Source organism: Camelus dromedarius, chromosome 12 (assembly GCF_036321535.1).
Source record: "Camelus dromedarius isolate mCamDro1 chromosome 12, mCamDro1.pat, whole genome shotgun sequence".
In the NCBI taxonomy this organism is placed as follows: Eukaryota; Metazoa; Chordata; class Mammalia; order Artiodactyla; family Camelidae; genus Camelus; species Camelus dromedarius.
In genome coordinates this window covers 10,996,276-11,014,447 of record NC_087447.1, presented here as the reverse complement: position 1 = coordinate 11,014,447, position 18,172 = coordinate 10,996,276, and the positions used below count along the sequence as shown (strand labels likewise).

Here is an 18,172-nt window from a genome sequence, read left to right as displayed (position 1 = left end):
TCAAAACGCTTCCACCACATCCCTGGACAAATATCTCACAACTTTGGCTAAGTCAAAGCTACATTCAGTAAATTAATACCACATTCAGATGGAGGTGGAGGTGGCGGTGGTGGAGGAGGAGGAGGTGGAGGAGGTGGAGGTGGAGGAGGTGGAGGTGGAGGAGGTGGAGATGGAGGTGGTGGTGGAGGAGGAAGAGGTGGAGGTGGTGGAGGAGGAGGTGGAGGTGGAGGAGGAGGAGGTGGAGGAGGTGGAGGTGGTAGTGGAGGTGGTGGAGGAGGAGGTGGAGGTGGAGGAGGAGGAGGTGGAGGAGGTGGAGGTGGAGGTGGAGGAGGAGGAGGTGGTGGTGGAGGAGCTGGAGGTGGAGGAGGTGGTGGTGGTGGAGGAAGAGGTGGAGGTGGTGGTGGAGGAGGCGGTGGGAAACACGGGTCAGAAGATCTCAGGTCATGAGTGCCTTGAATTCCTAGAGCCTATCTTTTAAAATGCAGCTATGATGTTGGTACCTAATATGTGTTGAGTGGATGTGCCAGGCATTACTGCCCAAGTGCTTTTCACCTAATGCCCCGTAAGGTGCTCCAAACCTTTAGAGGTAAATTGTATCACTGCCATTTTATATGTAGGGAAATTAAAGCTCAGAGAGTGATGGAACTCGTCCAAGGTCACACAGTTAGTAGGTGACAGAGTCAAGACTTAACCTGCAGGTTCATGACTCCACTTCCAAATCACTTTCTTTTATTATTATTATTATTAATTATATTATTATTTTCATTATTATTATATTGAAGTATAGTTGATTTACAATATTGTGTTAGTTTCTGGTGTACAGCAGTATTATTTGCAATAGCCAAGACATGGAAGCAACCTAAATGTCTATTAACAGATGACTGGACAAAGAAGATGTGGGGTATAAATACAATGGAATATTACTCAGCCAAATCCCTTTCTGTTCACTGTGCTGCTTAGCGTATCATGACCCAGGAAGGGTTAGAACCCTTGGGAGGACTCTCAACCATCCAAGGGCTAGTCTCTGACCCACACTGAATGTCAGGCTCTGATCTCCTGCCTTTTCTCTTAGGTCCTGAAGCTGTTGCTCGTGGCCTGGGATCGCCGCCTCATCTTTGCCATCGGTACGTCCAGCACCACGGGCGAGTCAGATACCGTCATCTGGAATGAGGTCCATCACAAGACAGAGTTTGGCTCTAATCTCACTGGCCATGGCTACCCAGATGCCAATTACCTGGATAATGTGCTGGCTGAACTGGCCGCCCAGGGCATTTCTGAGGACAGCGCTGCCCAGGAGAAAGACTGAGTTGGCGGGGCTTTGGGGTGGGAGGGGCCACGGGGACCACAGGGCCAGAAGTGGGGAGAGTCAAGATGGAAGTGAGTGCCGTGCCCTCCCGGCCCCCTCGTCTCCCCTCTTGCCCTGCCTCCATCCCCCCATCCCTCCGGCCACAGAGGGGAGCTAGATTGAATAAGATGGTGTCATTCACAAACCTCATCCAACACCAACGGGACATGGGGTGAGGGCCATCCTCGGTCTGTTCCCATGGAGTTTTCGGTGCTGGGTAGGCAGGAAGCCCCTCGTCCCCCGAAGTAGGGGCATGGTCAGCACACCTGGGGCGTGGGCACTCCACACCCTGGCCTTGTGAAGCTGGAGGTTCAGTGCCTCCGCTGGCTTCCTGCTGCTTCCACTCTGCTTTGAGAGCGGAGTTTCTGCTTTTCTCTCCTCCACTGGAGGTGAGAATCTCTCACTGTGCAAGATAAGGGTGGGCAAAGGGGTGAACCGCGAAACTGCTGTGACATCAGAAGTCGATGCCTCTGTGGACAGCGAGGGAGCACTTCTTGCCAAGAGGGTCCGGGCAGCCAGGCTTCTGGGAGCATGGTCAGCTCTCATCACAGTCCTGGCTCCCTGGGGCCCTCCCTCTTCCTCACACCTTTGACCTGTCCAAAGAGGCATCTGATTCTCTTGTGTGGATGGATGGACTCGGATTCCTCTCTGGGGCGGCATCCCCTGATGTCTCCAGCCCCTATCTGATCAGACCAGAGCCTGCATCCACTTAGCATCTGAACTGTCCTCAGGGAGAGGATCCCATAGCCTTCTTCCCAGCTCATCCCAGACCAGCGCAAAGATTCCATGAGTTTCATCAAGTCACTGTGAGTGGAGCCCAGGCTGGGCTCTGTGCCGTCTGTGTATGTGCATATACATGTGCGTACGTGTGTGTGCGTGTGCACGCCGCTGGCCCAGGTTGGTGGAGAGTCCCATCGTGTTTTCACGCTCTGTTTTGCAAGATGTCAAACCTCAGTTCTGATGGGGATGAAACAGCCAGGCTGTGGTCCCTTGACCTGCCTCACCCTTTGCCAACCCATCCCATTGTAAACTTGGACACAGCCGGAGACTTGGGGAGAGGTGGAAGGTGAGGGCTGGACTGACCCCTTTTTCTGCCTCTTTCAAGATCGGATCCGAGCCAGTCTCCATCCAGTCTTGTTGCTATGAGGGCTTCAGTCTGTCTCCGTGCGTATTTGCTAATCAGAGCCTGGAGCTGGTGCTGAGCCCCCTCATCAACTTCACTGATCACAGGCCGACCCAGAGTGTGAGGGAGACTAGCTCATCCCCAACAGGGGTGGGACCACATTATGGTCCAGTCCATCCTGCTTCTGGGTTGCATCCCAGGACCCTGTCTGATCCTTCTCCGACATTCTTCTTACCTTCATCTCCCTCTAATGAAGGAATTGGGGGTCAGGGAGCAGAGAAGGGGGATCTAAGAAGGGAAACTCAAGTCTCCCTTTGAAAGTGGGTTCTTTGAACTACGTGTTTGGGGGAAGTTCCTCTGGATACTAATTTGAATTTATATACCTCATGTTTGGGGGGTTTGACGTATATATATATATATATGCATATATCTATTTCATAATATTTGGAAGGTTTTGGATGCTAGAAAAATGGAAACAAAAGAACTTCCCAAAATGGTACTTACGTTATTCTGAGAGCCGGCTCCTGTTGGCATTCCTGTGGCCAGTGGGTTCCCAAGTGTTACCTAGCTCCTGGAAGCAGGCTGAGCCTTCCTCCTTTAACAAATGGCCCTGGGGATGTTGATCAGCTATGGCAGAGGGTGCTCTGGCAGGAGGAATTGTTCCTGTAGTATTGATTCCGGCCACTTCTACCAGACGGCAGCCATTTAACTCACCAGCAGACCAGGAGGTTGGACTGAGTGTTCACCGCACTAGGGGGTAGTTTCCTGCCACAGTCAGGAAGGAAACACCCAAACTCAGTGGAAGAGACATCCCTGCTGTGTTTAATGCCAAGCCCATGCCCTCTGCCAGGCTACCATGTGCCAGAGATGCTGGAGAGCCTCTCTGCAAGCTTGGTACCATCCCCACCTTCATTCAGCATCCTTGCCAAGGACCCACTGGGCTCCTCACTCACAGGAGATAAGGAAACAGATTGAAGGTCAGTGGATAGACACGGAGCTGTGCAGTAGGAGGTGGGGAAAGGAAGGCGAATGCTTTGACAACTGGCAGTGGGCAATGGGGAGAGACTGGTTTCCCCGCAGCAGGCAGAAGAAGGTGTGGGTGGAGAAGAGATCTGCCAAGAGCAGAAGGAAGAGGACGCAGGGAATGCGTCGGGCAAGCATTGTGCCGGGGGCAGTACCACTTTGAGAGTTAGTCTTCATACCTTCAAGCCTTTCCCCCTAGGATGCTGGTAGTGTCGGTGCCCCGTGTCTCTTCCTCTCTGAGGACGCTTGGTAGGGGCTGCCTCATCCTCATGCTGCTCTTCTTGGGGGTAGGACCTTCTGGGCAGAAGGGATCTTGAATTTCCTTTCTAACACTGTGCCAGGCAAGGCGGGGGGCATTCCTTCGCTCGCTCGCTCTCTCGTGCCAGCCTGGAAATGTAGTCTCGGGTTCGGTGAGAACCCTGCCAGCAGAGGCTCTGTGCATCCCCCACTCTGACACGGGATGCTCTCCCACCGGAAGCCCTGCTGTGTTCCCCGCCCATGCAGGGATTCCCATGCCTTTCCTTTCATCGTCTTAAGCACCAGCAGCCTAGTTCCCCCTTCCTGAGTCTCCAGGGGTGACACGTGGGATTGGAGACAAATCTTGTTATAGTCTCATCCCTTAAAAGATGAACTGTGTATGTGTAGTTGCATGTGCCTTTGTGTTTTCATCCCCCCACCCCTTCCCCCTTTTGTAAAACTTCTACTTCTCTGTGGTTTTATACTTGGTCGGAAGTACTCGTCCTGGTATTGCACTGTTTGGGCATGAAAGGATTGGAGGAAGGTCCCGTGTGGTACGAGAAAGGGCCTTGTCCTCTTTGCTTGTCTGTGGTCACTGGCATTTGATGGGGAGCGGGGAGGGGTTGGTTCTGGGAAAGGGCAGGTGAATGTCCTAATGTGAATCTTTGTAACTGGTGTGTTTTGAGGTCCTTGCTGTGGCTCTGTGGGAGGACATCGCCACCTGGTGCTCATGACGTGTATGTGCAGAACAATAAATGGCAAATGAACAACCACAAACTGCTGTTGTTGTTAACCTGCTTTCTGTAGATCGGTGCACCTACCTGGGCGGCATTGGGGTACTTCGCCAAGTCAGCAAGCAATCACAAGTCCTTCCGCTGAGTGGAGGAGTCCCTTTTTCTAATTTTCTTTCACCTTTTTTCTACCCACACATTTAACCAAGTAACCTGGCTTGACTTCTCGTTCCTCTAAAGAAACAGACCATGTGGCAAGGGGGAAATACAACTGAAACTGTGGGGGAAAGACCATCTTAAAAACCATGAATGTTTGCTTCTTAAAGTTCCCTTCACCTGATGACAATATCATGTATGTTTCAATAGTTTACAGGCTGTTGTTTTTCAAACACATGTTTAATATTGATCATCCTGATACTAATGAGAACACAGAAATAAAATGCAATTGCAAAGCCTCGTTTGTCACCCAAATGCATCTCTGTTCCTGAAAGTCCACGGAGTGTGGTTTTCTTGGAAGCCCGGATTTGTCTTGGGCAGACCCCAGCCCGAGCGACACGGTCAGGAAAGCGGGACTCAGAAAGCAGACGCTGTGAACCCCCCCATCGGGGTTCTGACTGTGCAAAATGACTTGATGAATGTCAGCCGCAAACCCCTTGCTTCTGGTTTCCTGTGGATGAACAGTCAGACGGAGCGTCCCTCAAGTACACGTTTTAATGCATATTTATGTGCAATGTTGTTAGAAATAAAAGTTTGTGAAGAGCTCTCTGTTTCAACGGGCAGTTAGTGCATTAAAAGCCTGGGAGCTTATAGATATACTTTGTCTCTCTGACTCAGTGGTCTTCAAAGATCTCATGGGGAAGTAAGTCAGCATTGGCAGGAAAGTGGTTAGCTTGGCTAAAACATACCCACAAAACACCCAGAGGTTAAGGTTAAGTTTTAATGCTTAAGAAGAAGCAGGGGTAAGTAGAGAGGTTGCAGAAATCAGTGTTCCCAGCTGGGAGCAGGGCTCAAATTTTGTAAATCACTTCTCTGTATCGCAGTGGGAGATGGATGAGTAAACCTCCTCCCATCTTCCCACAGGCGGGGATGCTTCAGGGTCCTCAGAAGAAGGACCTAGTGGAACATTCTTGATGGTGAATGTTAATGAAGAAAGGACAGATTATCCAATGACATTTGATTTGGTGAAGAACTATGTAACTTTTTAAAATGTTGTGGGGGAACATTAATAGATTCACCCTAGTCGTTACAATTAGGTGAGGCAGTTATTAAAACTGGGCAAAGCCTCGAATGCCAAGTAACAACCATGCATCCTGCTAGATGTCCCAGGGAGGTCAGCCTGGAACTGAAATAAATGCGTCACAAGTGATGTCGGATGCCTTTTTTGCTTCATGTAAAATTATTGATTTGATCATGTCAGTCCCCTTTCTGCTGGAAAAAAAAAAAAGGCAGGGTACATAATTGGTAAAAATACTTCAACCTTCCCTGTTGAGGTTTTGGGGAGGAAGGGGTGCCTAGGTGTGGGTTTACTTTGACTTCTCGGAGTTTTCCTTGTATCCCACTCCCAGAAAAATGCACGCCTCTTGTTGGAATGTGGGGTGTGTGGGAGTGTGTGTGTGTTCAAGTGTGTGTGCACGGGATGGGAGGATGGAGAGGGGGGCGGCCATCCACGGAGGAGGAGGGCTTTGTACCTTGGTAACAGAACATGAAATAGTAATGCCCGATCTACCCGAAGCTGTAGCTGCTCCCTTTGCCCCATTTACGAGGAGCTAAGGGGACGAAACCAGGTAATTGGTTGTGGGTAAGAATCCCTATCTCCCACGAGCACCAGAATCTTTTCCAGTTTTCACCCTTTCTTCACTCATTCCTTGTCTCCAAACCATCCCTTCTCCCTTGACCTCCTAATAGAAGCTCATATGCTGTATTAATATTTTCTGAGGACTTTATGATACTAGTCTGAAGTCCAAGAGGGCCCTCGTCTAAGTAAGTCTTAACCGTGGAGAAGCTGGACCAGGTGGCTTGGAATAGGCACCATCTCTCCCCTCGGCTGCTGCTGAGATGACCCAGAGGAGGCGATGCAGTCCGCTGACGGAGATCCATCAAAACTGAAAACCATAGCCAAGCGGAACTTCCCGTATCTCCTGGGGGCTTTGTCAGCCTCCAGGAGCTTGAAATCCAGACAGCTTAAAACATACACACATATGCACACAATGGTGGGAGAGTAACACTCAAAGGAAGACATTCTTATAGCTCATGAATTGGAAATCTTAGCTGACCTCATATTAAATGCATTGCCTCCAAATCCAAATGTCAACCTTCTCCCTCCTCCCTTTTTGCACATATGCATGTAGGTGAAGATAATTAATAACGCAAGGTGAGAAAAGACACTCCCTTCATGTTTTAGTCCCCGAGGTGACTTCTGCTTAAAAAAAAAATCACAGCAGCTCTCCAACCCCTCCCCGACCTTGTCCACGTACCTCCATTCATTTCCTGGCCCAGAGACTTAAGGAGGTCACAAAGTTACACCTGCTTTCTGTTGTGCTTGAACTTCAATACTTAGGAAGGCAGCAGTGGAGAAAGGAAAAAGAAAGACGTGCCAGACGCTCTGGCTGGAGATGAGAGAAATGGTTTCCTGGGAGAAATCTAGGCTGGGCTCTGCTCCTGCTCTTGGTCACAGGTGTCTCCAGCCACTGTGGTGCCTGGGACAAAACTCTGCCTCTCATCCTGCAAAGTGAGGTAGCCCCTCTTCCTGTACTTCCGGATGCCAAAAATGGCCAGGACCATGACAGCTACCAGGATGGCCATGACCCCCAGGGTGATCCCGGCTGCTGCTCCTCCTGACAGGCCACTGCCATCCCCGTGGATGGTCTTCATGGCCCTGCGAAGCTCGAGCGGCTCTCCCAGCCTCCACAGGTGGGTCTGAGAATCTTTAATCCAGGATCTCGCAGTCTCACTATTGGTCACTATGACCGTGTTGGTGGCCACCTGACTCATGAGGGGTGGCCGGCAGTAAGGTGGGAGCCTGGCAGGGGGCAGAGACCCTCCCGTAAAAAGCCCGGCCTTGATGCAGTAAGACACTTGGCATCCATCGCTGATGAGGGCTAGGTGCTGACTGAAACCCCCGGGACATTTTTTTAAGGAAGGTGCCCGTAAATCTCCAGTTACAGCAGAATCCACCAAGGGATTCCCAACGGTACAGCTAAAGAACCCACCAAAGGGGACTGAAAACCTGTATCCAATCTCATAGTCCTGAGAAGCACATACCTTGAGGTTTTCAAAAAGTCTCAATGGAAAATAGCCAGCCGGGCAGGACTGTGCATTGGTCAAAGGGTTTATGCTCTTCCCACTGTAGAGGCCCCCAAAAAGTAGTCCTGAGTTTTCTGCTACTTGGCCTCTGGCCACACACCAAAACGCCCTAAATTCAGCCTTCGCCACTTGGAACACATCTTCACACACCGTCTTGCAGAAGATGAGGAAGGTGCACTTCCGTGGACACTCCAGGTGGTTATAACCCTCCTCGTGGATCTGGGATAGCAGTTGGATTGGGGAGTAGCCGGAGGGGCAGGAGAAATCGCCCGTGAGTGGGTTCTTCTGCTCCAAGTTTTGGCAGAGTGAGACAACCTCATTCCCTGAGAGCTGAGTGCATTCCTGATAAACTCCGCCAAAGGAGAAATTGGTCATTTTCCCCTCGCAAGAGCCATCATCAGTGTTAGCCTGGAAATTGAAGTTGGGCGAGTTGAGATCCGTGCAACCAGGGTAGGTGTTAAATGCATAATAGCGTCTCACAGCAGTTTCCACCGTCTTAGACAACTTTCTCACCAAGGGCCCCGGCAAGTGAGGCAGCATGTCAGGGTTGATGAAGAAATACAGAGGCAGGCCGGCGTGGTCTACGGCCACCAGGTGGTTGGTGATGCCCTGCTGCCAGGTCTGGAGGGTGATGCCTGGGTAAAAGGGAAGCCCTCCGATGCTTTGCACCCTGGAGTTGGTCCTGTTTGAGAGGTAGTTCTTGGTGAAGGCATTCTGCGAGGTGTAGTTCTCCTCAAATTTGAAGTTCACAATGTTTAGGAAAGTGATTCCAGCAGATGCGGTCACAGCACTGTGGCTGCTCTGGCTGTCCTGGAGGAAGGAGGATCTGATGTGGTCCTCTTGGATGAGAGCAGCTCCGGCATCCACGCTGGTGATGACATGGGTACCATAGTTGAGGACCAGGAGTTCTGCCAGGTAGGTGGCCATCCGCGTCTGGTTGTTCTCCAGACAATCAGAAATGTCCATGAGCTCCTTCTTAAATCCCAAGCTTAGTTCTGCATCTGGGTTGATTTTGACTGTGTAGACCAGGTTTCTTACTTGAACCTGGGTAGTTACAGCTTGGTCCTTCACCTGAAGGGTCTTCATCCTCTGGAACTCAGGGGAGAACTTGCCGCTGACTTTGGAAAAAAGAGACAGCTCCGAGTTGATGGAGTAGGAGGTGCTGCTCTGGTAATTCACCCAGGACTCCAGGATTTTTGAGTTCATCTCCAGGTTGCTCTGCTTCTGGGGAATGGTAAAGATTTCATCCGGGATGATGTACTGTCCGTCTTCTGTGGTCCGGCAGTGAGTGTAGGTCAAGCCCATCACCCGTCCCATGTCCACATTCCGCAGATTATCCCAGCCGCCTCCAGGTAAGACTCCCAGAACAGGTAGTTTTAAGGCATTCTTGCATTTTTGAAAGCCAGCCTCATCTGTCACTTCCAGAGGCATGTCCATTTTCGCCCATGCTGCCACTGCCCAGAGAAGGACAGCACCCCTGAAGCGGTTCATGGCTCAGAGAGCCCCAGCCAGACACACCAGTCCTAAGCAGCAGCCAGAGAGCTTGGGGCTAACTGAACTGAGTTACTGAAGCAGAGTTCAGCATTTCTCCTAAAGCCACCAGTTCCCCTTTAGGCTAATCTCATCGTAAAATGGGGAAATGAGAGTTGATTGGAAAACCTAAGGTCCCTCAGGACTGAAAAAACTGTTGTACTAGATATGCAAACACAGCCCTAGATCCTTAACAGTTAACCCCCCTAACTGCCCCTCACCTCCCCCAGCCCTAGGCTGGTTACTCTGCAGCGGTCGTGGGCACTCAGAAATCTAAGTGCCACCACACACTGTACTGTCACCTCCACCAGAGCTTTCCATCTCTGAAAGAAAGCTTTGGTTTTGTTCTTTGTTCACTCTCTTGATGCTTCAGAGTTTCCCTGACTGCTCGCTCTCAATATTTCAGTACTAGTTTGCTTTTACTGTGTGCAGAGTTGGCAATAAGTTGGTGCCTGCTAGGATAACTTTAATCTTTTTATTCTGTTGTTAAGTGGATGTAACCAGTACAGGTGCATAGAAATGAATGTGGCTCTTCATTACTCAATTTTTCTTAAAGCAACAATTCATTTGTTAAGTTATTAGGAGAAGATAATTTCACGAATGTGCTTTTGTGTATAAATGCTAGATCTATTAGACCTCATTATTTAGAATAGTGTTTCCAGGCCCATTGATCTAGGACCAGGATTAATGGAAGCCCAGCTCTATTAACTCTTTGGGACAACTTGTGTGCATCTTATATTTAGAGGTAGCCAGGGAATCTAGAGGTTAATGGAAGTTCCCAATTGCACCCTTATGGCTCCCCAAATCCTGCATGAACCAGATGCAGTGCCAAGACTGAAAAAGTCATGTTTCAATTCACAGGCAACCTGCATGCCTTCTGGAAAGAAGGTTTCAAGGAACTGAATTACTGCTGATTGTCACTGATGCAGCTGACAAGTGTTTTCAGATACAATGAGGTCAGTTGACAAGTTTCACAGGCTGAGCATCACTGGTTATTATTAAAACCTTGACAGTGTTCTGTAAACCCAGAAACACCGCATTCTGGGTCTGTCCATGCTTCAGTTATCATGCTCCAGGGAATTCACTTACACTCAAGAGGGATTAATTTATGAACCGGTATCCAGTTTATACTTGGCTAGAGAAGAAAGCCTCTGTACAGGATGTCCTGGTTAATTTATAAAGCAGTTAGTTATAAATTTATAGCTCAGTAGAGTGATCCTAGAATTAGAACAATCAGAGTTGAATGTCCTTGAGAACTTTCATTAAGTCTGTTGAAATATCCACATACATCTCTTGAAACGCTTTCAGGACATGGCTCATCAGAATCAGAAAACTCACTTACATGCAGTTTTGAAGACATGCTGGCAATTTCCAACTTTTTGTGTTCGCTTTAATAGATCCTGATGAGCCCTCACTCTTTTTCAATGAGAATAAAGCAAGATGAATATAGATAATTCTATATTTAGGTGTTCCTAGGTCTCTAAATACCCAGTCGTTGTCATCTGTTGGCAGGGGGATTGTGTTTACTTTTTCATCTATTTTTCAGAGGAAGCACTGGGGATTGAACCCGGGACCTCGTGCATGCTAAACATGCGTTCTACCACTTGAGTTATACCCTCCCTCCCATTTTTTTTTTGAATAGCCTTCCTCTTCATTTTTATCATAGCAAAAAATTTAAAAATTGCTAAAAGAGCCAATGAGAGTGAAATCATATTGCATGCCTATGACAAAATATTTTACAGCTTTCATAATTACATTTTCAAACAATTTTAATAACAGGTGAAATTCTTAGACAGAATGTTAAGTGAAACAAAAGCATGATATCCATTCAACATGACCTCAACTATATACAAATACAACTAGCATAATATATTCCAACCAACTCATTGACAGTAATTATATCTAGTATGTAGGCTTTATGATTTAAATGTTTTCCTCTTTTCTGAGTACTTTGAGTTTTTCAACAATGAGTATGTTTTGACTCTGACAAATTTTCCTTGAGAATCTAGCCAGTACCAAACACAGGGATGGGTATTGGGTAATCATCACTTTTTTACTCAGAAAAATAAGCAACAGAGAGACATTAAAAAAAAAAGGGGGACCCAAATAGTTCTGAAATTTCCATATACCTGAAATGATCCAAAGCTATGATTCTGTGTTTGCTGTGCTTGGTGCTCAAGGAAGTTCTCTTTTCAATTTACAGGGAAACAATGAAAGAAGAAGTGCAAATGTTGGGAATTTCAACTTAACTTGAATTTGCACTCCACTGGCAGGAATTGTTGGTCATAATGATCAGGTATGGGGAAGCGGCCTGCAGGAGTTTGACCAGAGCGGTTCACCCACTCCTTTTTGGCTTTCCTCTGCTCAACCAGCAGTGTCTTCTACTTTTTCTTGTATTGAAATGCATAGACAGCCACCTAAACTCTCTAGATGGCCACTCCCAGGGCTGGTGTCTCAAAGTTCAGTTTGGGTCTCTAAAAAGAAAAAGGCAACTTTTCCACAAAAGTTCTGCATATGTGTTATGAGGAGAGTGGTTTCACTTCCTCCAAAAAGAGGGAAGTCCCACGTCTGCTTTCGTTCTCAGTTTGAGCACGTGCAACCTTCTGACAGCGTCTCATGCAGAGCCAAGCCATGATTCACATCTGAGGTTCAGTTCTGGGTGGGCTTGGAGCCGGTCCAGGTGTTTCCGTCTTCTGTGTTTCACCTGCAGTCTGAAATAGGAACGTTCGGCTGTGTTTGCAGGGACCATTCTCCTTCTTATTTTTAGCAGGAATCTAGGAAAATGGACTTAGCAGAAGCCTAAAAACTGACAGTCACATCGTCCCTAAATGGGTCAGGGAACTAAGACTTTTGAAGATTCTGAGGGGGGAGGGTACAGCTCAGTGGTAGAGTGCATACGTATCATGCATGAGGTCCTGGGTTCAATCTCTAGCACCTCCATTAAAAAATAAAACAGATACAGCCAATCACCTCCCCACCACCAGTAAAATTTAAACAAATTGAAAATAAAGATTCTGGAGCACCTTGGTTCTGGAAAATCCAAGAGGTTATTGGTAACCAAGTGACAATACTTTCTTTTTCTGAACAGTTAATTGCTAACCTGATGGCTTGAGAGTTTGCTTTTCAGTTCCTTCCCCTCAGAGACTGTTCTTCCCAGCAGGATTGCCTGTATCCTGACCACAAAAGTCAGAACACAGTGGTTTCTTGATTCCCTTTCATCTGGTGGGTAAAAACAGATGGCCCACTTGAAATTCTGCACATTCCCATTAAACAGGCCAGAACTGGGCAGCCTTGGCCATTGTATTTCTTTTCTCTATTAACATTTGTCCCTCACATTTTTTTTCTAATTCTTTTTCTCCTCATCAACTTTTCCCTTCCTGCTCTTATTTCTCTTTGCCATTTTCATATTTAGGTTTGGAGGACACAAGTCTGTGACTTGGGTGCTACCTCTACCGCACTGAGGAAGGAAATCTCGATGTGGCGAAGACTTCCCCAGCAGGCTGCCACTCCCCTAGTCCACATCACTCCAGACATCGCTAATCAGACACACCATTAATTCCCCCTGAGGCTCTGAGGCTGCCTCAGTGTCATTCTCAGCACGGATTCCCCAGGACATTCTAAAGGAAGCCTGTTTCATCTACCCATTAAATAAATACTCATTGAGCATCTGTTTGTCAGGAACCCAGTGTAGGCGCCATTTTTGGAGTAGCCACTGTCAAATTTAATGCTCATTTAAGAGTCTGGTTGACCTGGTGAGCCCTTGGAACCACTGATCCCTCTTCATCTACTCCCCAAACTGAGCTCCACTGGGACTGAGCAGTTAGGACCAATTCATTCCCCGTCCCCATCTGCCTTCGGGTTTCCTAATGGCACCAGTCTAACAGGAAGAGTGCCTCTTGGGTTCTCCTTCAGCTGAAAACAGCTGAACACAGAGATCTTTGCCCACAAGAGGACTGGAATACAATGGAATTTCTCTCATGCCCCTGTTTCTTAGTCCCCAAGTCTTTCCTGTCATGTAACTACCCCTTTGAGGAAGATTTGAACAAAGGAAGTGACTGGGTGGCCTCTGGCTTCTCTGGGTTAACTGCTGGCGGAGCTCGTATTTCTATATTTGTTTCATGATTGGGTAACACGAAACCAGTCTAACATTTAATCTTTCCCTCTTTTACCACAGGATCTTCAAGTGGACTTCGAGCAGAGATAAGTAAAACTTGCCCCATTTCTCTTCCTACCTGAAATAGCCATGAAAACAAGTAAGTTAAGTGAGGCGGTTTTTTCATCAGGGAATTATGTGGAATTGGGAGCTTTGGGTCCTCCACTGAAATGTTCCTACTGTCTTTACTACTTTTTTTGGTGGTCTAAATGTGAAATTAATATCATGGGCTGGGTTATGGGTCTGTTCAGTTTCTAGACTTTGTCCAGCTTTGTAAAGTCACTCAAAGTATCTCAACAGCTAGACTGATGAACATGGATGTGAAACACAGTTTTCAGAGCTGAACTGCAGGCAACATCCTGGCTCCAGACGTGACTTTGGGTAAGTTATGGAGTTTCCCTCAGCCTCCATCTCCTCAACTATGAAACACAAGTAGCATCTACCTCTATGCAGTAGATGAAGTTGGTAAGACTGAGACAGGAAGGAAGAGGGCAGGGCACAGCCATCAAAGGAATGACACAGCAATTACCACCAAGATGGCAGAAAATTCAGCTCCCAATAGACCTTCAGGCCCAAGATGGTGGGATATTTGACCTCCAGTGGACTTTGAGCTATATTGTACACATTGTAATGTATTAGCATGGTGAACGACACCCACAGGCGCCATGACAGTTCTGAGGCTAACCATGAAAGGTCAAAAAGAGGTCCAATTCCTGGGAATCACCACCCCCTTTCCAAAGTAGCTGGAATAATCCTCTCACTTGTTAGCATATAAAAATTAGCAACACCATGCCTCATGGCATCTCTTGCTCCCTCACCTTTTGAGATAGCTGTCTATGGAGTGTGTATCTACTTTTACTTTAAACTAAGCACCCAACCCCACACCTCTTGGCCTCTCTCTTGCCTTCTAAGACAGCCTATACTCTGTCTATGGAGTGTACATCTCCCTAAATAAATCTACTCTTACTCAAATGTGGCTCGCTCTTGAATGCTTTCCTGAGCAAAGCCAAGGACCCTCACTTGGTGGGATGCATCCCAGGGACTTGCCCAACACCTGGGACATGGCCATCCTCTCGTACCCTGCATTTTTTCCTGTATCAAGATAAGTGACTGCAACCCTCCATGTAAAGCTCCGTGTGACTCAGGTAGGAGCTGAATGTATATCAGTTTTCAGCTCTACTGAACTTACTGCTGCAGGCTTCAGGCTGACTTGGTAGTTAAGCTGTATTAGAGCATTTCAGGAGCTTGACTTTTTTTCTGGTCATCCACTTGACAACATGGGGAATCATACTGACTCAGAAGGACCACCTGAATATTTTTAAATTTTTTAATTTTTTAAACATTTTTCATTGAATTATAGTCATTTTACAATGTTGTGTCAAATTCCAGTGTAGAGCACAATTTTTCAGTTATACATGAACATACTTATATTCATTGTCACTTTTTTTTTTCACTGCGAGCTACCATAGAATCTTGTATATATATCTCTGTGCTATACAGTATAATCTTGTTTATCTATTCTACATATGCCTGTCAGTATCTACAAATTTTGAACTCCCAGTCTATACCTTCCTACCTCCCCCTTGACAACCACAAGTTTGTATTCTATGTCTATGAGTCTTTCTGTTTTGTATTTATGTTCTCCTTTTGTTTTTTGTTTGTTTGTTTGTGTTTTTTAGATTCCACATATGAGCGATCTCATATGGTATTTTTCTTTCTTTTTCTGGCTTACTTCACTTAGAATGACATTCTCCAGGAACATCCATGTTGCTGCAAATGGCATTATGTTGTCGGTTTTTATAGCTTAATATTATTCCATTGTATAAATATACCACTTCTTTATCCAGTCATCTGTTGATGGACATTTAGGCTGTTTCCATGTCTTGGCTATCATAAATAGTGCTTCTATGAACATTAGGGTGCAGGTGTCATCCTGAAATAGGGTTCCTTCTGGATATATGCCCAGGAGCAGAATTCCTGGGTCATATGGTAAGTCTATTCCTAGTCTTTTGAGGAATCTCTATACTGTTTTCCATAGTGGCTGCACCAAACTGCATTCCCACCAGCAGTGTAGGAGAGTTCCCTTTTCACCACAGCCGCTCCAGCATTTGTCATTTGTGGACTTTTGAATGATGGCCATTCTGACTGGTGTGAGGTGATATCTCATTGTAGTTTTGATTTGCATTTCTCTGATAATTAGTGATATTGAGCATTTTTTCATGTGCCTATTGATCATTCATATTTCTTCCTTGGAGAATTGCTTGTTTAGGTCTTCTGCCCATTTTGGATTGGGTTGTTTGTTTTTTTCTTATTAAGTCATATGAGCTGCTTATATATTCTGGAGATCAAGCCTTTGTCGGTTTCATTTGCAAAAATTTTCTCCCATTCCGTAGGTTGTCCTTTTGTTTTACTTATGGTTCTGTTTGCTTTGCAGAAGCTTGTAAGTTTAATTAGGTCCCATTTGTTTATTCTTGCCTTTATTTCTATTGCTTGGGTAGATTGCCCTTGGAGAACATTTTTGAGATGTATGTCAGATGATGTTTTGCCTATATTTTCTTCTAAGGGGTTTATTGTATCTTGTCTTATGTTTAAGTCTTTGATCCATTTTGAGTTTATTTTTGTGTATGGTGTAAGGGAGTGTTCTAGCTTCATTGATTTATGTGCTGCTGTCCAGTTTTCCCAACACCGTTTGCTGAAGAGACTGTCTTTATTCCATGATATGTTCTTGCCTCCTTTGCTGAAGATTAGTTGACCAAAAGTTTGTGGGTTCATTTCTGGGCTCTCTATTCTGTTCCATTGGTCCATATATCTGTTTTTGTACCAATACCATGCTGTCTTGATGACTGTAGCTCTGTAGTATTGTCTGAAGTCTGGGAGAGTTATTCCTCCAGCCTCTTTCTTTTTCTTCAGTAATGTTTTGGCAATTCTAGGTCTTTTGTTGTTCCATATAAATTTTATTATAATTTGTTCCAGTTTTGTGAAATATGTCCTGGGTAATCTGATGGGGATTGCATTAAATCTGTAGATTGCCTTGGGCAGTGTGACCATTTTAACAATATTGATTCTTCCAATCCAAAAGCATGGGATATCTTTCCATTTTTTAAAGTCTTCTTTAATTTCCTTCATCAATGGTTTATAGTTTTCTGTGTATAATTCTTTCACCTCCTTGGTTAGATTTATTCCTAGGTATTTTATTACTTTGGGTGCTATTTTAAAGGGGATTGATTGTTTACTTTCTTTTTCTGTTGATTCATCATTAGGGTAAAGAAATGCAACTGGTTTTTGAATGTTAATCTTGTAACCTGCTACCTTGCTGAATTCTTCAATTATTTCTAGAAGTTTTTGTGTGAACCTTTTAGAGTTTTCTATATATAGTATCATCTCATCTGCACATAGTGACACTTTTACCTCTTCTTTTCCAATTTAGATCCCTTTTATTTCTCTCCTTGCCTGATTGCTGTGGCTAGGACTTCCAAGACTATGTTGAATAGGAGTGGGGATAGTGGGCAACCTTGTCTTGTCCCAGATTTTAGTGGGAAGCTTTTGAGTTTTTCACCGTTGAGTACTATGCTGGCTGTAGGTTTCTCATATATAGCTTTTATTATGTTGAGATATGATCCCTCTATACCCACTTTGGTGAGAGTTTTTATCATAAATGGGTGTTGAATTTCATCAAATACTTTTTCTGCATCTATTGAGATGATCATGTGGGTTTTGTCCTTCCTCTTGTTGATGTGATGTATTACATTGATTGATTTGTGTATGTTGAACCACTCTTGTGTCCCTGGGATGAACCCCACTTGGTCATGATGTATAATACTTTTTATGTGCTGTTGGATTCTATTTGTTAATATTTTGGTAAGGATTTTTGCATCTATGTTCATCAGTGATATTGGTCTGTAATTCTCTTTTTTGGTGGTGTCTTTGTCTGGTTTTGGTATCAGGGTGATGATGGCTTCATAGAATGATTTTGGGAGTATACCCTCCTTTTCAATCTTCTGGAAGAGTTTGAGAAGGACTTGTATGAGTTCTTCTTTGTATGTTTGGTAGAATTCCCCAGTGAAGCTGTCTGGTCCTGGACTTTTATTTGTAGGGAGGTTTTTTTTATTGCTAATTTGATTTCATTTCTAGTGATTGGTTTGCTCAAGTGGTCAGTTTCTTCTTGGTTTAGTCTTGGTGGGCTGTATGTTTCCAGAAACTTGTTCCATCTCCTGTAGGTTATCCATTTTGGTTCCATATAGTTTTTCATAACATCCTCATATGATATTCTGTATTTCTATGTTATTTGTTGTAATTTCTCCATTGTCCTTTCTTATTTTGCTTATTTGTGCTCTCTCTTTTTTCTTCTTTGTGAGTCTGGCCAGAGGTTTGTCGATTTTATTTACTTTTTTAAAAAAACAGCTTTTGGTTTAATTTTTTTTTCTATGTTTTTAAAAATCTGTATTTTATTTATTTCCTCCCTGATCTTTATTATTTCCTTCCTTCTGCTGCCTTTAGGGGTTTTTTGTTCTTCTTTTTCTAGTTCTTTTAGCTGGTGGGTTAGATTGTTTATTTGAGATTGTTCTTCTTTTTTGAGGAAGGCCTGTATCACTATAAACTTCCCTCTTAGCACTGCCATTGCTGCATCCCATAAATTTTGTGTGGTTGTGTTTTCATTTTCATTTGTCTCAAGGTATTTTTTAATTTCAATTTTGATTTCATCATTGACCCATTATTTTTTTAATAGC

General features: G+C 45.3%; 2 protein-coding genes across 2 annotated transcripts in view; one reads left to right on the top strand and one right to left on the bottom strand.

The window, feature by feature from the left end:
• DTX4 (deltex E3 ubiquitin ligase 4) overlaps positions 1–4,505 on the top strand; it is a 32,651-nt gene extending 28,146 nt beyond the window's left edge. The window contains exon 9 of the mRNA XM_031459536.2: positions 1,073–4,505. Coding sequence (XP_031315396.2) covers positions 1,073–1,306 — 234 coding nt within the window. The 3' untranslated portion in view covers positions 1,307–4,505. The remainder of the gene's footprint in view (positions 1–1,072) is intronic.
• A 331-nt stretch (positions 4,506–4,836) lies between these two features.
• MPEG1 (macrophage expressed 1) lies at positions 4,837–9,341 on the bottom strand. Its single transcript, XM_010987017.3, has one exon. It carries the CDS (start codon positions 9,251–9,253, stop codon positions 7,100–7,102), a length of 2,154 nt encoding a protein of 717 aa, XP_010985319.1. The 5' UTR covers positions 9,254–9,341; the 3' UTR covers positions 4,837–7,099.
• Positions 9,342–18,172: the final 8,831 nt, after the last annotated feature.